The following is a 23,457-nucleotide window of genomic DNA, read 5'->3' as shown; positions in this document are numbered from 1 at the left end:
TGCTGGTAGTTCACATAAAATTCCATCAAAATACACCGTATTTTATCATTTTTATAGTAGTTTACGTGAGTGACAACATGCAAGAAAGCTCAGGTGAATACTTTTGTGTAGCACTGTTAGCATGCATGATCTCAAATCGTTTAAAAAACATAATGAGCAGCATGTTGTGGCACCCTGTTGTGGTTTCAATGTTATGTAAAGATAGTGGTGCCATATAGTACACGCAACCATTTGCTCAGTTAACTCACATAAAGCATTGAAATCTTTTTTTTTTTTTTTTTGTTTCGTTTCAACTGACCCAAGATTACACAATTCAACAAAAGGTTTATTACTAATTCGAATGTATTTCTCTGAAGCTGGCAAATTCACATAATTAAAGAACAGTTTTGAGGGGGCATTGTTTGGGACCACTTTGAAATATGTCTTGTGAGTGATGTCTCTTGGGGGAAAAAAGTAGACAAAACCGGAGTGAAGTTTATGTCGTTTCCATTTTCTTATATAAGGTAGCCCATATTCAGTTGAAATTCACGTAGCGTTTTTTTTTTATGGACCTTTCTCAGAACTTACATGTTGGCAAAAATGTATGGAAATTAAATCAACTATTAGCCAAGTTTCTCAAAGTTCAGGCAAGCCACCAGTAAGTCCAGTGAAGTAATCAATAAGTTACAACAAAGTAATTGTTTGATTTTTGGAAACTACCTGTGGGAAGGGGGTTTGGGACGACTCAGAAAGTAGCCTATGAATTCCAGAAAGTTACGACTAAGTTCCATAAAATACCCAGTAAGTATAAAAAAAATAATTTAAAAAAACTTTGGAAAAACATGAGAAAATATTCTGTAATCTTCAAAACAGAAATGACCAGTGAGTTCTTAGAAGCACATCAATTTCAAAAAGTGCCCATTACTCTTCTGGAAAGCTCCATGAGAGTACGTGGTGAATTATTGGAAAGTTCAGCAAAGTAAACGTGCTAAGTACGAGCCAAGCTATGTAGCGGTACCAAAAATACATACACCTAAAAGAAAAATGTGTTCCGAAAAGGCTAATAATCTGGAATCGCAAACGAGGGGCAAGGGGAACCTGTTCGACAAATGTACCACATTTCCCAGAATGCTTTAAAATCACTCCCAGCGTGTGGCACGCTGACGTCACTCCGCCAAGAAACGCAGTCGCCGCACGTCCTTTTCATTGAGCTAGTATTTGAATAAGGAAGATGGCGGCCGCAGCAGTGGTTGAATTCCAGAGAGCTCAGTCTCTCATTAGCACGGATCGGAACGCGTCTATCGACATCCTTCATTCAATCGGTGGGTGCTCGTTTTCCTCTTCAGCTGGACCCCCATTCCTCATCAGCGGTTTGTTCCGTGGTTTTCCGGGTCTTTGCGAGGCTCGAACCGGCGCTGTGCCGTGCTGACTCACTGCTGAACCGATAGCTGCTGGCCGCTAGCCCCCCACCACGGCTGCGCTCTCTCTTTCGGGCCTGGGCTTCCCGTGTTTCCCCCCCAGCGGTTGTGCGAGGCGGACTTGTTTTTTAAGAGCTTAGCTCCGTTTTGTGGTGTTTTCTCCACACCGAGCAGCTTCTGTGCCCAGCTGTCCCGCTTAGCAGGGACTGCGCCGCGGCTAGCGTTCTTAGCTTGTTGTAACGTGAGCACAGGGGAATCTGCTCCACGGCGAGGAAAGGCACAGCGCTCACCGGCTTCTCTCGGGGACTTTTCTAACAACCGGTCTAATAATCGGTTAATATGTAAGCAAATTACAACCGGTTCAATCGGCCTAAGGGTTTTAAATCAGAAGTTGACAGGTTGCTATAGACATGGCGGTCAGTTATTTGCCCTGTCACCCTTGGTGAGGAGCTGTCAACTCGCCTCTGCTCTGTTTACTTCATGGAGTGAGTTTTTGTTTAATCTGACTCTGATTCTGAACAGATCAGCTGGATCATGTTTAAGCTTTAATCAATAGAAAGTTCAAACATTGGTAGCCGTATGTTTAAATCAGAAACAGTTTTTTGAAATCGAAGTTACTGTGTTTCTGATAAACGTTCGTGATTAAAGCATGAGTCAAATTGCCTGGCTGTCCTAAATATCCTGTCAGAAAAGTTTTTTTTTTTTTCCTTCTTCCTTTTCTGTGAAGTATAGAGGCGCAATCCACGGCTCCTCCCCAACCTGTTGCTTTGCTCTGCCAGTCAGCTGGCCCAAAAACGCCTTTCCTTCCCAAATGTAGCCTTTAAAAACATGGTCCTGAAGACTGATTTCCACCGGGTAATGCTGGAAACTTCCTGACAGTGGGAGTATCATGCTAGCCTAAACTTAAGGCGGGTTCCAACGATGGGATCTTGGACTTTGTGTCCCCTAATCCCAATTCCCTGAACCATAATGTCTTTTTTTTTTTTATATTTGTTGTGAAAAACAGGTCCGTCTATCTAAATGACTTCCCTGCTATAAGCACATTTACTTTAAAAACCAATACAATAATTACCAGGTGTTTGTTCTGTATTTACACACGTTTGCAGGGTAGCGAGACAAAAGTCTCTCTATGGTCGTCCTCCTCTAGGTTATGCTGGCCTACCGTATTTAAGACATTTTTGCAACAATTTGAGTTATAAACTGAACTTGTTCTTCGACTAGATACAAAGTGGAATGACTTGACTTTGAGTCTGTTGATATGATCTTTCCGTATCTACCGTTTTGTTGATGTAAGGCGCTGCGTTGAGACATTTATTTTAAATATGCGCTGTATAGATAAACTGAGTTAAGTATTAATGTATACCAGGGCTGCACAATTAATGGCATTTGCAATATAATCGCAATTAGAAAAAAACTGCAATTTCCAAATCGCAGAGGTCTGCAATTTTTGGCTATGTAACAATTAGTGAATCAGATGCGTCCTTTAGGTGTCGGTAATATGTTTAAAGTGGGTTTGCCTCCACATGGAAGGGGAAGACAGTTTCAGCAGTGAGATAATCTAATTTTATCACTTGTTTTAGAGTTTAAATAATCATACTGTTTTCATACTGACCATTAAGTTCTGGTGAATCAGTTAAATACATAGACTTGCTTGTTGGTTGCACTTTGCACTTTATCAATTAAAATTTATTAAAAGTAGTTCTCTTGAAGAATAATCTGATTAATAAAAACATTAAAAGTTTTAAATGGTCCTTGTTTACAAAAATCTTTATCTACAGGCCATTTTTGTTGCTTGTGGTTAATCGTTTCTGCTCCGGGTTGAGACGCAGTGGGTCTTGTATACGTTTAAAAATACATGATTAATTAAACTGAAAAAAAAAATAATCACATTAAATTGCAATCACAATATTAAGATAAAATAATTCCAATTAGATTATTTTCCTAAATCATTCAGCCCTAATGTATACAACAGTGTGATTGCGATTAATATTGCCACAACGATTCAACAGCAAGTACACCATGTTCTTTGCTGCTGGTGACTTTGACCTTTTTATTTATTTATTGTTGTAGCCAAGCTTTTTAAGTAAGGGGTGATCCAGAGGGAGCAATTGTTAATTCATATCTACAATTTCATCCACTAAATCAGTGTAAACAGTGTAATAATACAGAATGTTAGGAAAACAAAATGGTATTTAGGCGTTTTCTGACTTCATCTCCATAACAGCAGTGGTTTAAGTGCACGGCTACTAGAGAATACACTGGCACAGTTTGGGGTATGAATCAGCGAAGAGAAGAATTGACCTAGAGAGCCCGCCAGGAGGTAAAACTGAAACCTCAGAGGACGCTCAGTTAGACACCGGCGTCTCTGTGCTTCAGATTGAGACGTTTTTCACACAACAGGGCAACCTGAGAGCTCCTCCCTGTTTTACGTCAAAATAAGAGTCTAAATCCTAGATACTGGCTGTTAAACACTCTCTTTTGTGTCTTGAGTCCCATCATAGCTCCGTCGTCCTACACCAGAGTTAGTCACGCGTGACAAGGTTGAGCTTTGTGAGAAAATTGTCCCTCTGACCGGATGTGTCGGGTGCTTTTAATGCCGCGGGGGTTTCAGTAAATCCATAGTTAATTTACTTACCGTTAATTTGGGAGGACAGAGTAGCTGGACCACACTGTTTCTAACATGAGGCCAAGATAAACATAACTTTTATATTGAATTAACTTACTTGGTTCATTGTTAGTAGCTCGTACTCCGGGCGCAGGCTTCCTTACATTAATGCATTAAATTATAGAACTGTAAATAGCTCAGGGGTCCGATCAGGCAGTGACACAGTGTACCGTAATGCTCTGAATATCCACTGAGCGGAGCGGCTTTGTTGCTAACCAACGTCCTACTTACACATTTTAACAGATTATTATACCACATAAAATCGTTCAGTAAGCACAACGGTAATCATATATAAGGCGCACCGTCAATTTTTGAGAAAATGTAAGGATTTGCATCTCATAGTCCGATAAATACGGTAACTAACACGTGTTGGATGTTAAATGTTATTTTGGTTTTTTTCCGTCAGTCGTCATCGTTAACTGTGCTGTTTTTAAATTAGTGCGGCGAGACGTCCAGGAGAACGATGAGGAGGCCGTCAGGGTTAAAGAGCAGAGCATCCTGGAGCTGGGAACACTCCTGGCAAAGACGGGGCAGGCTGCAGGTAACGTTCTCAATAATTAAATCATTTTTAACCTGTTTAATCGTTTTTCCAGCTAACTGGTTGCATTTAATATTTTGAATTAGTTTTGGTAGATTCTGCTTCTCAGGCTTGCTCTGGTTTTGTATCGTCTGCTGACCCTTTGAGCCACGTATAGGATCGCATTTGAAGGGAAGTTGAACTTGTTGTGTTAACTGACGGTCTTAATGGTTATCGTCTTTGTCCAGAACTCGGGGGTTTGTTGAAGTTTGTGAGACCGTTCCTGATTTCCATCAGCAAAGCCAAGGCGGCCCGTCTCGTCCGCTCCCTGCTGGACCTTTTCCTGGACATGGAGGCAGCGACCGGGCAGGAGGTGGAGCTGTGTCTGGAATGCATCGAGTGGGCAAAGGCGGAGAAGAGGACCTTCTTGCGTCAGGCTCTGGAGGTCAGTGCATCTCAAATGGCCGTTGTGGGGCTATAAAACCTGAGTGATCCTTTGATTGAAACAATTGCTGCAAATATACTCAGGGATTCAGAATTTATTGAGGCACTTTGTGGGCTTCTAACAAATTTCTGCTTTCTGCACAAATGAGGATCGATGGAAAAACAAAAGTGAAATTCCTAACCATGAGCTTTGGAGGCGATCGGTTTTTAAAACGCGCTGGCTCAGGTAGGAGCAGTTTCAACCGTAAAGTGAAAGTTGTCGTCAGGTAACGCCGTGTTCATAACGAAAAAGTACAGGAAAAAACTAGAAACCGGACAAAAGCGGTGGCTGCTGATTCGCTGCAGCGGGACGTCTGGGCCAAACTGCCCTGTCTTACTCTGGCATTAAGCAGCAATGTCTTTTATTTGACAAAGATTATCTGTTTTTTTTTATGTTGTCCTGTTGAAGAGAACTGTCACGGTTTAATTTAAAGACGATGAAAGGAAAATGTACAGTCGTCATTAATGGATCTGAATCCAGTTACTGAATCCCAGCCTGAACAGAGGAACTTTAGTTAAATGACCTTCCTGTAGACGTGCACCGTTCACTCAGCATCCATAGATAGAAATCAGACTATTTGTTCTTGATCAGCTCTGATCGTCGATCAGCTGTTCAGATAAAAAACAACTACATATTTTTAAAATGCATTAAGACTAAGAAGTCCTCCTGTGTTTGGTCTATAAACACACGAGCTAAGAGCGTGTTGTGTTTGTTCTGAAAATCAGGTCAAGGTTACGGCTGTAATTACTCTTCTGTCTTTGAGTGCTCATAAAAACTCTAACCAGACATCTGAATGCGCCAGGAAAAGCCTTGATGCAAACCTGTTTGAAGTTTCTCCAGGACCATAAATCGTGCTGCAGTTTCCTGTTTGCTGTTTATCACTTATGCTTATTGTTACATATATTAATGCCCATACGTTTAGATAATTTCTGTTATTAACTGTTATTATAATGATAATATAAATAAGCTTTTATTTCATCCCAGTGAAATGTACCCTCTTCATTTAACGCACCCCTCAGGGGGCGGTAGGCTGCCACTGTGTGGCTTCCAGGGAGCATTCTGGGTCTAAGTGTCTTCCTCAGGGACCCAGAGAGGCAGTCTGTGGGATTTGAACCAGGGAGCTCACAGCCTTCCCAGGACCATGGCACCCCCACTCTGTCATGCATTAACCATGATGTTTATGGGGATTTTCAAGTTAAAGAACCTGTTCTTTCTATCAAAAAGGATGAATTTTGAAAAATTATAGTTATAAAAAGGGTTTAATCTACGAATACAAAATAATAGTTTGTCTTCTCCCTAGCTTGCCTTTTATAATAAGTTTTTTTTTTTTTTTTTTACATAAATTTAATTTGTTCTTGTATTTCTGAAATTTTCATTAATAAATGTCAACTTTTAAACAGCTTAAAAGTTTCTATTGATGAGGTGGAAGCGTAACGTTTCAGCGATTTCCAACATAAACGTATTGAGTTAAATTAAATGTAACACTGGGTTGGGATTTGTATTGTGAATGTCTTCGTGACGCCTAGATAGATCGCTACTGAAAGTCCTTCACAAAGTTGGTGATAGTCGTCGTTTTTCAGTGGATTCTGTGTTAAATGTGGGATGAAGCTTGGGTCTGGTTTCCGGATCACAGAATTGGGGATTTGTGGCATTTATTAATTTCTTAGTATTAGTTTTACCCGACTTGTGTTGATGGAATCACATCTTGGTGCAATTTTACTTCAGTTCGGTTGTTCTGTTCTTGGATGTAATGAAAGGCATTTTATTTGCTAGAGCTATAAAAAGTAACTCAATTGGTCAAGTCAAAGTAAAATTTCTTCTGAAATTGAAGCGCTCGGAGCAGTCACATCCAACTTTAGGCATAAATCTGTATCTGTTTTGCTTGTATTGTAAGTGGATTAAAAACTTAGTTTTTTTTTACTTTTGGCTCCAAACCTTTTCTTTGAAACTCTGATCAACATGTCAGAACATTTTCAGCGGGTCAGCTCCTTATAAGCACTCTCTCTGATTTCAGGCTCGGCTCGTCTCCCTCTATTTCGATACCAAAAGATACCAGGAGGCCTTGGCTCTTGGTGAGTGGGACCTGATGTATTTTCCAATAAAAGATATATATATTTTTTTTTACTTACTTAGTTTGTGTGATTGTTTTAGGTCCAACAATCCTGTTGTAGTTAAAAGCAGTAACTTAATAATCCTCGTGTCCCTGCTGAACAGATGGAAACCTGTTGTTGTGCAGTTTTTGCTGTATTGTTCGCGTGACTTTAACTCGCTCTCCCTCCTTCAGGCTCCCAGCTGCTGCAGGAGCTCAAGAAGATGGACGACAAAGCGCTCCTCGTGGAGGTCCAGCTGCTCGAAAGCAAGACCTACCACGCTCTCAGTAACCTGCCCAAGGCCCGCGCCGCCCTCACCTCGGCCCGAACCACGGCCAACGCCATTTACTGTCCCCCAAAGCTCCAGGCGACACTGGACATGCAGTCAGGTCAGATGGGAATCACGTCGGTGCTTCACACGTCTGCTTTATATGTTACATGTAAAGCCGTTTTTAAATTAATATGTTAAATGTATGTTAGTGTTGTTTTTCTAAATGAAACGTCTAATTGTCAAAGCTATGTGCTAGGAAGAGCTCTTATGTGATTTTGCTATTTTAGGCTTAGTTATGTCAAAGGTGCAAAGTTTTTTTTTTACTCCTTTAAAAGCAGGAAGGTTTCTTTTAAATGGCATCACCTCATCTATAAACATCTGAAAAGTTGCTGTCAGGCAGAAGAGGTTAACAAATGCTGGTTTCAGTGCAACTTAAATGAGCCTCATCAGGCAGCGAGAGCTCTCGTTTCATGGAGCTTTGCTTGTTGTCATGCTGGGTTGACTCCGCCGCAGGGATCATCCACGCAGCAGAGGAGAAGGACTGGAAGACGGCCTACTCCTACTTCTACGAGGCCTTCGAGGGATACAACTCCATCGACAGTCCCAGAGCCATAACAGCACTCAAATACATGCTCCTGTGCAAAATCGTGCTCAGCTCGTGAGTCCTTGTTTGCGTTAGAGTGGGAAATCTTTAATGGAGAATAAATACCTGGAATCCGCTTTGGAAAATTAGTATAGTGACTTTGCTTTTTTTGTCTTTGTTTTTTTTTTTTTTTTTTTAGACCCGAGGAGGTACAAGCTCTGGTCAGCGGCAAACTGGCCCTCCGATATGCCGGGCGGCAGGTATGTGCCCAATCAAGTTCCCCGTCTAACAGCAACGTTAACCGAACATCTGATTATCGCTGAATATGTTGGTGCTGCTGCTTAGTCATCAAGGACGTCCCGGTCCTTCTGGATTAATTGATAACACATCATTTACCTGAATAAGGTGCTTTTCCACCCCAGGATACCTTTTTAAGAACCAGGGTAGGTTTCTGGGGTAGTTTTTTTTTTTTTTTGTCCCCCTGTGTTTCCACTACAGGACCTGGACCAAAATGAGGAAAGACCCGAAACCGGTTAAATGTATCTAGCTTTTTCTTTCAGTCAGTTTCTTCTCCTCTACAGTTCATGTTTTCAGTTCACCTTAAATTAGACAACAACTTGGTCTGCAAATGGCCCAGCAGGAAGAAAATTACATTGAAACAACAAAGCTAGTGCAAAACCAAGAAGCCTCGCTTTTACATGAACTGTAGGCGTCTGTCTGGTTTGTTTTGGTTTAAAACAGGTTTGTTCTTCACCCAGTTAATACCGGTGGGTCTCTAGAGGTAGAGTTGGTTGAGTAAAAAGGACAGAGCAGTAAAAGTCCTCTTTAAAAGTACATTTTGAAAAATAAAAGTTACTGATATGCATGCCTAGTTACTACCCACCTCCGGTTAACACTGGTTTTAATTCAGTTTCAAAGCTTAACCGCCATGAGATTGTAATATATGATGTCTTTAGATGGAAGATTATAATCCCAGTCTGAGCTCTGGAGCCAGGGTCCAATTTAAAATCTACGACTGCTGTCTTGGTCTGATTTCCCCGTTTTTATTTCGCTAAACTTGGTGGGCACTGTTTGGTGCTGTTGCATCACATAAAATCTAATCAATTACAATAAAGTTTGTCGTTCTAATGTGACAAAATGTGAAGAAGTCAGAAGCGCTGAACAAGCCCACAGTGATCAGTTTTACAGGTTTTTTTAAAAAAAAAATTTTATATGAAATTAAGGCCAGGGTTGCAGGCTCAGATTATTGATTTAAACCAGCACTATTTTTTCCACACAGATCGGGACGAGTGTGGATATTCGTTTTTCTAGACTGGATTCCTTGTCCCCAAATGTTCTGTTCTCTCTTATATGAATTTTTGGTTGTTTCCACGTAAACAAGAGTTGCAAATGCAGCAGAAAATGTTTGGCTAAGTCCCTATGAACTGTAAACAGGACCTAAGATGGCACTGAAATGTTTTTGTCTTCTTGTGTTTAGACAGATGCACTGAAATGTGTTGCACAGGCCAGCAAGAACAGATCATTAGCAGATTTTGAAAAGGTAAGAATCCTTTTAGATTCACGGCTTCCGTTCTTTTCAGCCTCGAGTCTCGGGTCAGTTTCTGTTGTAAACCGAGCAAGAAGGTTAGTACGCATTAATATCAGGTCTATATCTGCTGATTTGAGTTCAGTATACGAAGCCTGTCACCTCAAGTTTCCATTGAAAGAGTTCAAGGTTTTAAACTAACAAACCCTTCTCTCTTTTAGGCGCTGACAGAGTACAAAGCAGAACTAAGGGACGATCCCATCATTAACACTCATCTGGCCAAACTGTACGACAGTCTGCTGGAACAAAACCTCATCCGAGTCATTGAGCCTTTTTCCAGAGTACAGGCAAGAGTCTTCCAAATGCTTATAGATTTCATCACTTTTCTATTGCCAGATGCTTTGCAAGAGTATTCCCACCCAATGAACTTCATAAGGTCGCCGTGCAATCTGCTTTTGCAACGTTTCTGCCCATTCTTTGCCAAACAGCTCCTGCTCTTTATTTCATTATGCAGTACTTTGGGTTGGTTCAATGTGAGAAAATACTTTTTAAGGCGCTGTATGTTTTAATTAATTTGGAAAATAAGACTTTCTGTCCTAGAATGTGTTGTTTTTAAATGCGAAGGGTTAATGCAAGGTGATCCTTTTTTGTATTTTAAAAATGCTGATTTGTTTGCCTTTGTCTCGTTTCAGATAGCACACGTATCAGATATAATCAAACTACCAAAAGTAAGTTCCAGTAAAAACAATTAGCAATTCACATTTCAAGCCAAGTCTGTGATCCGTCTAAAAAACGCCATTGTTCCTTTTTTATTTTTTTTTTAAAGGGTGATGTCGAGAGGAAGTTATCACAGATGATCCTGGACAAAAAGTTTCACGGTAACTTGAGCTTTCTGGTTTATGTGTCGCCTTCGCTGTCCAATCAGCAACCTTCTGTGGTGTGACGTACTTTTCTGACACTTTTCCAGGAATCCTCGACCAAGGCGAAGGGGTCTTAATCATATTTGAAGAGCCGCCGGTGGACAAAACATACGAAGCAGCCTTGGAAACAATTCAGAACATGAGCAAAGTCGTGGACTCGCTTTACAACAAAGCTAAGAAGCTGACATAGGTGAGGAGGTTTCAGAGGAAGAGAAAGCCTGCTTCTGTTTTTTTACAGTCAAATTTTTACTTTGTGTTTTCTTCTCTCTCATCATCAGAGCCGACTCCCCGCTGGCCACGAGATGGAGGAACTGTGTGTGTGTGTTTTGACCAGCATGTGTAACTTTTTTTTTTTTTTAAAGGGGACAAATGTGGGAGAGAAACAAACAGGATTCCCCCATCCATACTTTTCAAACGGACAGTTTCATCACTTCTCTCGTTATTTTTATTTTTTTTGTTGTTTATTTTTTTCCCCTCTCTGATTTTGATATCTCTTCAGGATTCTGTATAACAGTCAACGGCCGACTCAGGCCATCAGGGAATATTGTACAACTGCATCAAAAAAAAGAGATTAGTAGGTTTAGGAACACATATATGTTTATATCGGCTGTAAGGCTGGTCCTGCCAGGCCTCCAGCTGACTCCAGCGCAACCTCACGGGTGCAACATCGGCCTCCGCGGCCTTCTGCTCTGCAGCCCTGCTGAGCAAGGCCTCTGTTTTTCTTTCTTTTTTTTTTTTTTTTTTTTTTTTTTCCCCCCTTCATATCCTTCACAAGCGAACTGGGACGTTTGATATTCCTTCAGCGCACTGATGCCAACAGTTGACTCCCCTCAGTATTTCAGCTTTGTATGATTTGGTTCTAGTTTTAGCGTTTTTTTTTTTGTTTTGTTTTTTTGCTGAAGGAAAATCACATAGCTGCCACCTCTCTGCACCCCATCCAGCTGTTATAAGTTTTCTGAACAGACTGTGTGTCATTTCACCAACAGTGCCGCCTTTTTCGGCGCTTCGGTTTGCCTCAAACGTTTGGGTGCAAAGTGAAATCGCAGGGTAGAAGCGGAGGCGTTTCCATCGCCTCCGGTAAATCCGCGAGTTTTCCCAAGTGAACACTTCTCCATCGTTAGTTCTTATAGCACTAGCACAGTCTGTTAGTAACCAAACAATTTGTATCAGTTTGAATTGGTTCTCCTTTTTTTTTCTTTTTTTTTTGTTTCTCTTATAAAGACATTTTCAAAAATAAATATTTTGTATTTTAACAGTTGTCCTGTCCTTTCCAAAAATATGGCCACACAAATCTTTGAAATTCCTTGTAGTAATAGTACTACTTCTAATCAATATGGGGATGATAATAATGCAATCATACAAGTATTCCTAAAACTTTGGTTAGGAACACACCGATATAAAAACTATTATAGACTATCTGGTAAAATGGCAGGTTTTTGTGATGTTAAAAATATGACCAAGAAATGAAGCTGAAACCTTTCCTGTCCTTTAATGTGACGCGCATCCTGTGCAAGTCATACTTTGAAGGCATTCTTTTAAGGGGACAAAACAAAGGTTGTTCAAGTGTCCACTCCCCTACTGCTTCAGTCCAAGCGGTGTTCAACAAATTTTAACTGACATTAAAGGAGTCGGTACACATGTTAGCACCAGATGAAGGCTTTTTCTTGCATGTTTAGTTGCGTTTCACAGCAAAAGCCGTGTTTCTGCAGAGAGATTTCAAAGCATCAGGAGTAAGGTATTACAGAACTTGACTTTGGGACACACTCACGATGGTCTTCATCAAGTGGAGAAAATGTGACGCTGCAGTGACATTGCCAAGATGTGAGCATCCATCAAACCTGATGAAGACATTGGAAACTAGTGGAGGCCGCCAAGAAGCCTAATGCTGTCTGACTTGTCCTCGAAGTCGGAGTTTAGAGCTGTGAATGACGTCACGTCCAAGTTGAGCGTTCTCGTTACATAGCCATATGCTCTATATATTTCTCTACATGCGCTCAAACAAAACTATTTAGTAACAAACTAGTAAATAGTTTATACCGGCAACTTGGACAACATGCTGTATGCAGCCAGCCATAGTGAAAGATATTAAACTTGCATCCAAATTTTCTGCTTTAGGAGCCTTACTTGCTTTTTACACTGGAAACACTGAAAATGCTACTGAGAAAGTCCTGTATTTATAATCAATCGGTAAGGTGGCAATATGCAAGGGATTTCTTAAGAGGAAAAAAAAAACCCAAGCCCAGCTAAATTTAAATAAAAAAATAATCATTTGTAGTCTTTCAAAAGCATTTGGAAAAATGTTACGGTCTGATTAAAACCAAGGTTGAACTCTGGTTATAAGTGCAAAAGGTATTTATGGCACAAAAACAGCACTGCACATCAGCAAAAAAATAGAGTGAAGCATGGAGGGGGCTACATCATGCTTTGGTTCTCATTTCCTTTTGCCAGAGCTAGCGCCTAACGATTATGTGGCCACAATTGTGAGGGAAATAAGATGCACCTGTAAAAACTATCCAAAATCCTCTCTGCCAGTGCCTAACAGCTTTTTGTGGAGACAGCGTCCTATTGTAGGGTGACATCACCATCACTGGGCAAGGCTTGTCTTCATTAGAGACGAGCTCAATGCAGGGAAATATTAATATGGATAATTCATATATTTGGACAAGATTCTATCCTGTAAGATGTTGCCCCCAAGGGGCATTGCTTATCAGTGACTACCTTTGGAATGTGGAAGTGGAGAGGACGGAGTTGCACATTGCATGAGAAGTATGGTGTTATAACCATAATGGGGTAAGTGCCAGTTATACAGTATGGTTCTCTCAAACAAGACTAAGGTACCTGTATTAAGTTAAGAAATGGTTAAAATGGTTATTTTGTCTTCAGACTTCAATCATCCAATCCAACAAACCAAACCAAAACAGAGACAACACTTTTCAGCATCGGCTGAGGATTTGGCAAGATTTCCCTTGAAGCAACACATAAACTCAGCTCTACTGCTAAATCCATAAATACATTTTTCAAACAAAGTGACACACTTTAAAGTTAAATCTGAAGCATGTAGATTTTGGTTGCTAAAGTCTGCATTTAATTCATGGTCATATTTACGGTAATAAAAGTGTAGTTAATAAGAATAAAACTGTTGTACTTAATTTTTTCACCTGTAAGAAGATTTAAGCATATAATTAGTTCGGTCCGACATAAGAGTCTCTTTCTGCAGTAACCACCTCTGGTGGGCCAAATCATTTTGGAAATGCAGATGAAGGCTGCACCAAACTAGTCCAGGGTCTGCAATTGGTCCCGAAGCCCCACTTTTATTGTGTTTTTACAACAAATAATCAACCCCATTTCAATTTCTTTACTTTTTATGCTTAAAAATTAATAATAATAATAATAATAATAATAATATAATAATAATAATAATAATAAAATGTATATATATATATAAGCACCCATTGCGGCTATTAAGATAATGCAAATCTCTGCATACCAAAGTCGACAATAGTCCGACAAAAGTCATCGCTTTTAACAAAATGCCACACACAATATGGCAGTGACCTGTTCCGTCTCCTGCGTTCCTCGTGACAGCCACGTACTCTGATCCCGCCCCGCGGTGCGTCAGTCATTTCTGTACGTGTGTTTTGCCCGGAACTGTCTTACTCCATAGATGTCCAGTTTCAGCTAAATGCAACAAAGATGGCGACACGGGTGAGTTTATTTCATAGTTAAATGTTAACTCAGATATTACATACACAGCGAGCGAAAAAAAATACAGAAAACTACTCCTGAATATTTTAAGAAGCGTAGTTCTTTATTTATTTTGGACGTAAAGTGAGCCAGCTCAGCATTAGCCGGAGTAGCAGGATAAGTCGTCATTCAAAGGTTCCGGAAGAAGAATCTTATGACCAGTCTTCTGCTAACATGTTGTTAGTTCTGCTATTGGTTTTTAAGTTAGAGTTTGTTTATCTTTAAGCAAGATGATATTTCCGCATTATATCGTCAACCATTTGCCTGTCTTTGATGGCTAAATGACCCTGAATAGTAAATGTAGACCCGGTGTTTACAAGGTAGAATGAAGGAAGTGTCTCTGCGGCTGCAGGGAGCTTCATCTGAATCTGAGTCATTTAAAAGTGCCTGTGCTCAAAAGCCGAACAAAACCATTTAATACTAATAGTTTATATTCTGGATCCTTTTCATATCATTTCATTATTAGATTTTAACCAGATAATCAACTATTTCAACTTTACATTTCAAAATGCCATACCTGAATTTGTGACACCATGTATTTATACCTTGGTAAATAAATACAGGACAGTCCTGGGAAAACCTGGGAGAGGTTACAAATTACTCAAGGTTGGGGTGGAGGTTCCCTTTAAGCAGGACAATGAGCTTTAACATACAGCTACAATAAAATGTTTGGATAAAGCACATGTTTGCATACGGATTAGTTACATCCTATGTAGAATAGCTGATAACCCCTGATTACTGATCTTCATAGACTCTTCAGTTTAAGCTATTTTGCGAGGAAGAAAGGAGGCAAATTCAGCATAAGGTCCTTCTCCATGTATCTGTTCATTATAAGTTTTGAGTATCTCTTCAATGTTTTAAAAATATCACCAATAAAATAAAATAAAATCATTGATGGAAAATGTAAAAGCAGCCTTGTCTATTGCTGTCTTTGTTTTAGACTATGAAGGCGGTTCGTTGCCCCACAGACGACCTCTCACTGACCAACTGCGTTGTGATCAACGAAAAGGAGCAAAACTTGGAACAGTAAGAGGGATCTTCTCTGTCGCGTCACAGTTTGGGGGATTTTTTTCTTTTTTTACACCTGGGATAAAATCCAGTTAGAATTAAAGAGTAAAAACATTGTTTACTTTAACCTTCTGAAACATGGCAGAAGAGTTCAGCATCGTCCGGTCTAAGTCCTTCCAGTCAGCTGCTGTCTGGAAGAGGAGGCAGATTGAGTAACTAGAAATATTTTAAATATTTGTCCAGGATTGTACAGGGTAAGGGTAACAACTTTACACCAGACTTGGCAGGAAAGCATTTTTTCAATACTTCACCCGTAGGCTTTAAAAAAAACTACAAATTTTACTGGGACTTGTAAAGGAACAATCCCACATCTGACAGGAATGAGAATAATGCATTAAATCTCTTGTAGAGCCTTGAATCTAACTTTTTAGCTATATATGTTACTTTTGGAGAGAAAATGTGTAAAATTGTACATATGCCTCCAAATAGAATATCATTAAAATACATTTATTTCAGTAATTTAAGTCACAAAATGGAATCATTCATTAAAAACAAACTGTACATTCCAGCATTTGGTTTTATTGATGTCGATGATTGTGGCTTACAGTTAAAGTTCACCTGAAAGACTCTTGACAGAGTGCTTTATCCAAGTATTTGAATGGAAAGTTAAGTGGAAGGAAAAACTGTGCTAGAAAAAGGCGCTTATGACTGCAGCCTGTAAAAGAATTTGGTGGAGATTCACAAGGCGCGTGCTGCAGCTGGAATCAAAGCATCAGACAGACGGATCCAGACCAGCATTCCTTGTAAACTCCTGAGCCAGAGACAACGTCAGCAGCATCCTGTGTGGGCTGGGAAGATGAGATGGACAATTTAAGTTAAAAGTAACTTTTTTTTTTTGGAAAACAAGATCCATTCATGCAGACAAGTCCGGCTATGAAACAACCCGGGCTTCCTAAACGCCCCACACCTCACCACGGCCTAATCTCCTCCAGGCCACGCTGCTCTTTGCAGTAATTCATGCAAAAAGAGGCCCAACCAAATATTAACTACTTATACGATACCGTACATGGAAATACCTTTCAGCAGGTCCACATTTCGTTATTTAAAAAAAATATTTTATTTATTGGCACTTTGTAATTTTCTAGTTTTCTGTGAACCTAAATATGCGGTTTAGCTGTAAGCCATAATTGTTAAAACAAATATACGGTAAATAAACTTAGAATATACCACACTGCTTGTGTTGGCTCTCTATATAAGATCTGAATTAAATTACTGAAATAATTTAATAATGATATTTTATTTAATTGAAGTGCAAATGTTATGTACATGGTGAATACGTTCCGTTTGAAAAAGCCAAATTGTTCAGCTTCTGTTTTTTCAGCGTACAGGAAGCGAGCCGAGGGTAACTGTGCTGAAGCAGGCCTCCTTTTCAACCCAGCTGAAAACATCTGCTGCGACAGTGGCTCTGTATTTTTTTCCCCCTACAACTCGTATATATATATATATTTTTTTTTTTACTTTGCTTGTTTGCGTTTTATCCGCAGACATGTGGCTGTCTACAACAACAGGCAGGAGTTTGTGTTTACCTTGAAGACACATCCAGAAGTGAGCATCGGCTCCATCGCTTTCAGCCTGCCACAGGTACGGTCGACATATTTCCCCCCCGGTTATCGCCCTGTTATCGTCTGACTGCCTGACATTTACTTTTTATAGCCCTGCAATCGGACAAAGAATAGTTGGATTTAAAGAAAACAAACATTTCCCCTCAACTTGTTCGTTAGAGTCTGTTTTTAAAGCATCAGACAACTAATCATATGGTGTTGATTTTCCTGCATGTGCCTCGTTGTCTCAATCTGCCTGTCCCTGCTTTTTTTTCCTGTTTTTTCTTCCTATGCCTCTCTGGCTGCTCTTCCTCTGTAAAACGCTGGCAGCAACAGGACACAGGTACCGCTGTAACCTTCCCACGACGGTCTTATTTTACCACAATGCAATTACCGCTTTGCTCAGGCTCAACCTGGTGGACGCGGTTTACAGAAATGTTGTGAAATAAGACCAGTTCTAGAGGATTATTACACTGTGAAACATGTTGTAGTCATCTTTTCCCTGATAGTCACTTAGAGAAATAGCTCAGCTGGTGGACCAGTACCTATTTATTTAATTTTCTTTCCGCCATAAGAAAAAAAATCTGTTTATCTAATTGAAGCACTTCTTCTTCTTCCCTACAGAGAAAATGGGCAGGCATTACTCTTGGAGATGACTTCAAAGGTGAGTCTCAGGAATTAAAATGCATTTAGATTTAGGGCTTCATTTTATTGACCACTAGAGGGCAGTGCAGGAACAAAATTAAACTGAAATGGGCTGTCATAAATATACCAATTAAACTTGTACTATTATGACGACGTTTGTCTTAAATTCACACTATATTAAATATAACAAGCTGCTCAACAGTCATTTGATTTTGTTAGTTACTTTTGCTGTCATTTGAAAACTAAAGCTAAGCCCCACTAATGTTTGTGTAAATGTTCCTGGGCGAGTTGCTCCTTGATTTTGCTTTTTTTGTAGTCGTTCACAAGCTTCAGGTATTATTCTGCCTTGACCTTTAATCAATCTTGAATGACTTAATAGAGTTCATTTACAGTGGTTGGTTTTCTGGACTTGGACCTTGAACGTCCTGAAATCTTTAGACTTAAGACTTTAGACAGCTTTATTTGTCATTCTGTATTCACAAAGTGCGCACAGAACAAATTTCGTTTGCATACAGCTTGACAAATCACAGTAAATTGCACTAATTTTCAAGATAAAGATGCAGCAGCGATTTATGTAAACATTTGAAATGTAAAACAATGTAAACAATGCAGGGGAAATAGACAGTGTGCTATTCACGGTATTTCAGCTAATGAGCTGTGTCAAGTTAAAAGGAGTTTTGGTGAACGTAAAGATGAGCAGGTATTTATTTTTTCACTCTGTGGTTCAGATCGTGTAAACCTTTGAGGAATCCCTCTGTCTCTCTTTGATATTGTATCCCACTGTCACAATGGGCTAACACGGCGACTTATAAAAGCCTCCTCTGGACTGGATGAAATTCAGGGTTCATTATCTTTCTGGTTGCTGTAGGAGACAGGCGACGTGTTCCTCTCATGTCTCAGCCAGGAACCCGTCCAACCCTTTGTGTTTGGTGACATTAATTTGACACGTGTTAATTGGCCTCCAGCTACAGACTTTAAAGGCTTCACACAGCTGACATGCAACAGACATTAAAGGTGCATCTCACAGAAACCCTCTAACTGACACCTGGGGGGTCATTTGATGTTGATTTCCAACCATAAGGGGGGGGGGGGGGCGTAAGGATCTCAGCCTTTATTTAAGTGACATAGAGACTACATTTAACATTATTTAGCCTGCAGGTAGAAGGGACAGTATTACAATGCGTGGGGGGAACCGGTCACCCCATATCTGTCTTACAAAGACAGAGAAGGGCCTCTGCAGGCCAAAGTGATGCCCAGAATGATGCAGGCTGTTATCAGACGAGGAATAAAAGGGTCTGGCTGCTGGTTTATTCACCGTCTTGAGGAAAAGAATAACCTTCGTCTTGCTTTCAAGTTTTTTAAGCCATCTAAAAAAAAAAACCCCGCGAGAATCGCACGTCTTTGTAGTTGAAGATCCGAAGAACAAGAATCTTATTTTAATAGACGACGTCTTTTGTTTAAAGGGTGTAATTTTGATCAGCATCTCCTGCTTAGCTGTGACGAGATTCTTGTGTGTGTGTGTGTGTGTGGGAGGTTCTCAGTACATGGCAGAGTTTGAAAGTAAAGATCATTACCAGAAATGTAGGGAAGTAGAAAAATTTGTTTGGTAAATTTTGGTCCTTCACTTTAAATAGTCACAATTCACCACGTTTCAAGTTTACAGATATGTTGCAGTACATAAGAACATCACCAAAAAAGTTAATTCATTCTTATGAGTCTGTCAAATGTTAAACTCACAAATATCGCGTCGATTCATTACACACACTGATATATTTATGGCCTTTGTTTCTGTTGGTTTTGATTATTATTGCTTACAGCTCCGGGAGACCTAAAACTGCAATATTATGTATGGAAATGCTTCTGACTTAGATTGTTCTGCCAGTCACTGAAACCGTCCACAAAGACGGAAAGCCACCAAAGGTCATTGAGTTTGCAGTTCACAGAGTGCTGCATCCAAGTAATGTAAAGTTGAGTGGAAGGAAAAACTATGGTAGAAAAACGTGCCCAGGCAACATTGATATCTGCAGCCTTCAGAGCAAACCCCACTCATGTAGTCAGAAATAGAGCTGTAGGTTGTCTTTAGCTGTAAGCGAATAGAAAATGAACAGAAATAAGCACTTATTCATAATCTATCCATTTTAACATACAGTAAACCCCTATTGTTGTAATCAACACCTCAAAGGTTCTTTTTTTGTGATGCAACTGCATTGTCCAGGGAGATTAGGGTTGAATTACAATTGAATAATTGTTTAATGGGGAACAAAATTCCTCTTTTCCAAAAAGAACATGTTACAACAAAGCACCAACCACAAATTTCTTCACTTTCTGTGCCGAGTGTAGGTGAGTTTTGGAGGATCTGTAATTGATTTCATGACACGTGAATCACACGTTTACTGTAAAAAAAATCTGTCTTCATTACTCTAAACATTGGATTTTTTTTTATCTTTGTAGAAGATCAAACTAATTAATTGCGCAGAGAATAAAAAATACCTTTTTCCCTTCATGGTCTTCAGGAAACCCAACATAATACGCAGGGATTCAATTTAAATTTTTAATGGACTTTCTAATTCCTGCTGTTTTCTTCATATTTACAATTGACTGAGATTACATTTACCCAGAAGGTCTGAAATGTGTGTCTAGACGTAATAGTCTATGAACAATGGTCCCCAACCCGTTTTGTCCCTCTATATTTCTGCTTTCTGTTCTTTTCAATCAGCATTTTTTGGCTCTGATAGAAGAGGAAACCAATCTGTTATAATCTGATGGGTAACCCGGAGTAACGCAGTCTCCATGACGTTAGATGGATGAAATGTCCTTAGTTTAAAACCTGAAGCTTTTCTCCCTGTCTTCTCCTCTCTATAGTATCAAACTACAAGTTTGACAAATCCAAAGGGTGTATAAGCAACATGACCGTGGAAATTGACTTCCTGCAGAAGAAGTACATTGACAGTAACGCCTACGACTCTGACAAGATGGCCAGCGAGTTCCTCCAGCGCTTCTACAACCAGGCATTCTCCGTGGGCCAGCAGGTATTTCCCACTCTATGGGGTTAAAATATGAGGTCTAAAAAATAGGTCCAGTGTTTTGTTTTTTCTCTCACAGCAACAATTGCTTGTTTGTGTGTATGTCTTTAAGCTGGTGTTTAGTTTCGCTGAAAAACTCTTCAACTTGGTGGTGAAAGACATCGAAGCCATGGATGCCAGCATCTTGAGGGAAGGAAAGATGTCTGACGTGGCAGGAAAGAAGGTATCTGTATGTTTTCCTTTCATCCGGTGGGATTCATACAGCTTCTGTCTCTATCTCCTGTGACTTCACAGTCGAAGGAAGCTCTTTGTTTTTAAAGCATTTCCCATTAACTCTGCGGGTTTTCTGTTGTCCCTGTCCTCAGGCAAAGGTCGGTCTGTTGCTGACGAACAGCCAAGTCATTTTTGAGAAATCGGAGAACTCTGCGGTTGTTTTGATTGGTGAGTTTTAGATTTACTGAAGGTGATTTCTATTATTTTTGCTCTTCGGTTATACCTGATTGTTTCAGAACAACAGACTATTGTATTACAGACAAATATATTCTGACCAGTTTTATAAAGACTTAATTTAAGTGGAAAACAATTATCCAAACCTTCCTGACCATGTTTTGTGAGGTAATGGCGTTCTCGTTTAAGTCCTACATTAAGTGATCGACTAGACTTTTAGGAAAGCTAAGTTCAATTTTACCTGCCACACCCAGGTTTGATAAGTGCCAAACCTATAGACTCAAAAAAATCCCCTCAATGGAATCAGTTTAACAACATGATGTAGGCTAGAAGCTTTCAAAATATAGGTAAAACGGCATTTCTAAGCCCTTTGGACTCCAGTCAAACATGAGATCCTGATCCAAACAGGCAAAAAGTAGCCGGGAACTTTTCCAGCAGTGGCCGACCGAACAAACGTACTCCAGGAGCGCAGTGACAACTCATCCTGGAGGGCTCAGTTCGGTGCTTGGAGGCAGTCCCAAACTCTGCTGCTCGGCTTTAAACACCGTAAACACGAGACATTCCCCTTGACGTGTCTTCCTTTCACTAACTCCTCACCTGCTTCCTCACTGACTTTAAAATCCTGCTGCCAATTTTTAAAGTTGCACATATACATACTATTTTTTGTTTAGTATTTATTTTATGTAATCTAAAATCATTCTCAATATGGCCACAAGGGGGAGTACAACACCCATGTAGCCAGTGTCCTTTTTCCTTTTTCTTTTATATTGTGAGGTAAACAAGACAAACAAGGCCAGCAAGAATAGGTGAACAGACAAAAAGACAAAAGATGTGTGCAGATATTATTAAATTACAGAGTCCATTAACTAGCCACTGTGCAGGATGTGTGTGTGTTGATTGATATGGTAAATAAAATAATTTGATTGTCAGGAATAAATTCTAACAATTACAACAAAAAGAAGAAGGGAAAAAAAAAAGCTTCCTCAATTGCTGTAATGCCAAAAATGCTAATTATGACAATAATAATCATAATAGTACATATAAAATAATAGTTATAATTGCAAAGTATCAGTGGCAAAAAAGGAAAAGGGAAATAAACCAATAAATAAGTGAATTAGCAAATGGAGATGGATGACTATATTAAAATATTGTTTCTCTTTCTGACCACCTGAGAAGGTGGGGTCTAAAGCAAGCCTCCAAAGGGGCAGAGGGTGCAGCGCAGATACCCCAGCGTACAACCCAGCGTACACCCAATACACTCCCTTTATTCAGAGGCGCCCATTCAAACCCATACGGTCCAGCACTGAAATGTGTGCTCTGCTCGTTTGCTCTCATATTAAAAGCTTGGTAAAGTTATGGCTCCCCTTATTTAGTGTGATTTGTTATGACACACATGGCAGAGGGGCATCCCATGCTCATCCTATCCTCCGTGTGCATTAACGCACTATAAACAGAGCCACCCGACTTGCAGTAAGCATTTTACAAGTTGTTGCACAATTAGTTAGAAACTTGCAGTAAAGTGAGGAGCCGTTTAAAGCTTCTTCCTGTGCCTTCACATCAAGTTTCTTCCAAGTCATGGAAGTTCTGACTTTCTGTATCCATTAGGTATAATTGGAAAAGGGAGGAAAAATGAAAGAAAGCCATGTTGCATGGACGTGTTGGTTGGAAACTCTCAAACGGTCGTCATGTTTCAGCTTGCCGGCCGTACATTTAGTGTCTTGTTTTCATTTCACCCTGAAGGGAAGTCTAAAACCCGAGATGCTCGGCAGTCCATCATCAGCCCTGACTGGAACTTTGAGAAGATGGGTATTGGAGGCCTTGACAAGGAGTTCTCTGGCATCTTCCGCAGAGCCTTCGCCTCCAGAGTCTTCCCTCCAGACATTGTTGAACAGATGGGTGAGTAACCCCCTCCCATGTACATTTCCTGTCAGTTCCTCCATCTCTTATTTATTATCTGTTTGTTCCTGCTCATGTACACCTTGTGCTGAAATCATCCTCAGGCTTCAGTGTTATTGGGAAATTCTTTTTAAATTCTCCTCTACTGTGATAGTCCTACGAAATGTATTCTTCAATGTTAATTTTGGCCTTTTATTCTTTTAGTTGGTTATTTTTTTCCAGGCTGGAATCATTCAATAGCATACAACTGTAATAAATTGTAAATATATTTGGTTGAATGCCCTTTTATCCAGGGGCTGGTAGTGAAATGTGGGGAGCATTGCGTCACTACCGCCGCGTCGACATTATGTGCGTCGAGCTAATAGCTGCTAGCGTGTTAGCTATTCAGACCGGGATGTTTTCTCCCGGATGGGAACTTTACGGACCATTTTATGTTGCTGTCAAATATCGACGCATTAAATTAAACAAATGACCCTTAGCCTGGCGGGGGGAAGTATATACTATACTTAGGGAAAACCATGCCCCTTGCTTTTTGTAACATGAATGCGCTTCTGGTGTAATTCTGACTAGATATTTTACCACTTTTCTCTTTTTAAATGAGTTGGTTTGTTGGCACAAACCCAGTTTTTTACATCTGGAAA

General features: G+C 40.0%; 2 protein-coding genes across 4 annotated transcripts in view; both read left to right on the top strand.

Annotated features, from left to right (window-relative positions):
- The first annotated feature begins 1,158 nt into the window (after window positions 1-1,158).
- psmd11b (proteasome 26S subunit, non-ATPase 11b) lies at window positions 1,159-11,359 on the top strand. The gene is made up of 13 exons (XM_012877030.3): window positions 1,159-1,301; window positions 4,502-4,603; window positions 4,828-5,024; window positions 7,078-7,135; window positions 7,348-7,542; window positions 7,938-8,082; window positions 8,207-8,267; window positions 9,485-9,547; window positions 9,754-9,879; window positions 10,225-10,260; window positions 10,359-10,410; window positions 10,500-10,642; window positions 10,731-11,359. The coding sequence occupies exons 1-12, from the start codon at window positions 1,211-1,213 to the stop codon at window positions 10,640-10,642; spliced, it is 1,269 nt and encodes a 422-aa protein (XP_012732484.1). The 5' UTR covers window positions 1,159-1,210; the 3' UTR covers window positions 10,731-11,359.
- Window positions 11,360-14,053: 2,694 nt separating this feature from the next.
- LOC105936286 (vesicle-fusing ATPase) overlaps window positions 14,054-23,457 on the top strand; it is a 30,150-nt gene continuing 20,746 nt past the window's right edge. For 2 of the 3 annotated variants that reach the window (XM_012877029.3, XM_036142164.1), the window contains exons 1-8: window positions 14,054-14,157; window positions 15,137-15,222; window positions 16,749-16,845; window positions 17,430-17,469; window positions 20,313-20,479; window positions 20,586-20,696; window positions 20,839-20,914; window positions 22,661-22,816. In XM_012877029.3, coding sequence (XP_012732483.2) covers window positions 14,146-14,157; window positions 15,137-15,222; window positions 16,749-16,845; window positions 17,430-17,469; window positions 20,313-20,479; window positions 20,586-20,696; window positions 20,839-20,914; window positions 22,661-22,816 — 745 coding nt within the window. In that variant the 5' untranslated portion in view covers window positions 14,054-14,145. Of the gene's footprint in view, window positions 14,158-15,136; window positions 15,223-16,748; window positions 16,846-17,135; window positions 17,149-17,429; window positions 17,470-20,312; window positions 20,480-20,585; window positions 20,697-20,838; window positions 20,915-22,660; window positions 22,817-23,457 lie in introns of those variants that run through there. The other variant, XM_036142165.1, reaches the window with a different exon arrangement.

The sequence above is a fragment of the Fundulus heteroclitus genome, chromosome 10 (genome assembly GCF_011125445.2).
Source record: "Fundulus heteroclitus isolate FHET01 chromosome 10, MU-UCD_Fhet_4.1, whole genome shotgun sequence".
Taxonomy (NCBI): Eukaryota; Metazoa; Chordata; class Actinopteri; order Cyprinodontiformes; family Fundulidae; genus Fundulus; species Fundulus heteroclitus.
The sequence above is the reverse complement of the archived record's forward strand: the minus strand, read 5'-3'. Positions and strand labels throughout refer to the sequence as shown.

Coding starts and splice junctions, on each gene's coding strand:
- psmd11b (XM_012877030.3), top strand. CDS start 1,211: ATGGCGGCCGCAGCAGTGGTTGAATTCCAGAGAGCTCAGTCTCTCATT. Junction 1,302..4,501: donor CGACATCCTTCATTCAATCG/GTGGGTGCTCGT, acceptor TTTTTAAATTAG/TGCGGCGAGACGTCCAGGAG. Junction 7,543..7,937: donor GACACTGGACATGCAGTCAG/GTCAGATGGGAA, acceptor ACTCCGCCGCAG/GGATCATCCACGCAGCAGAG.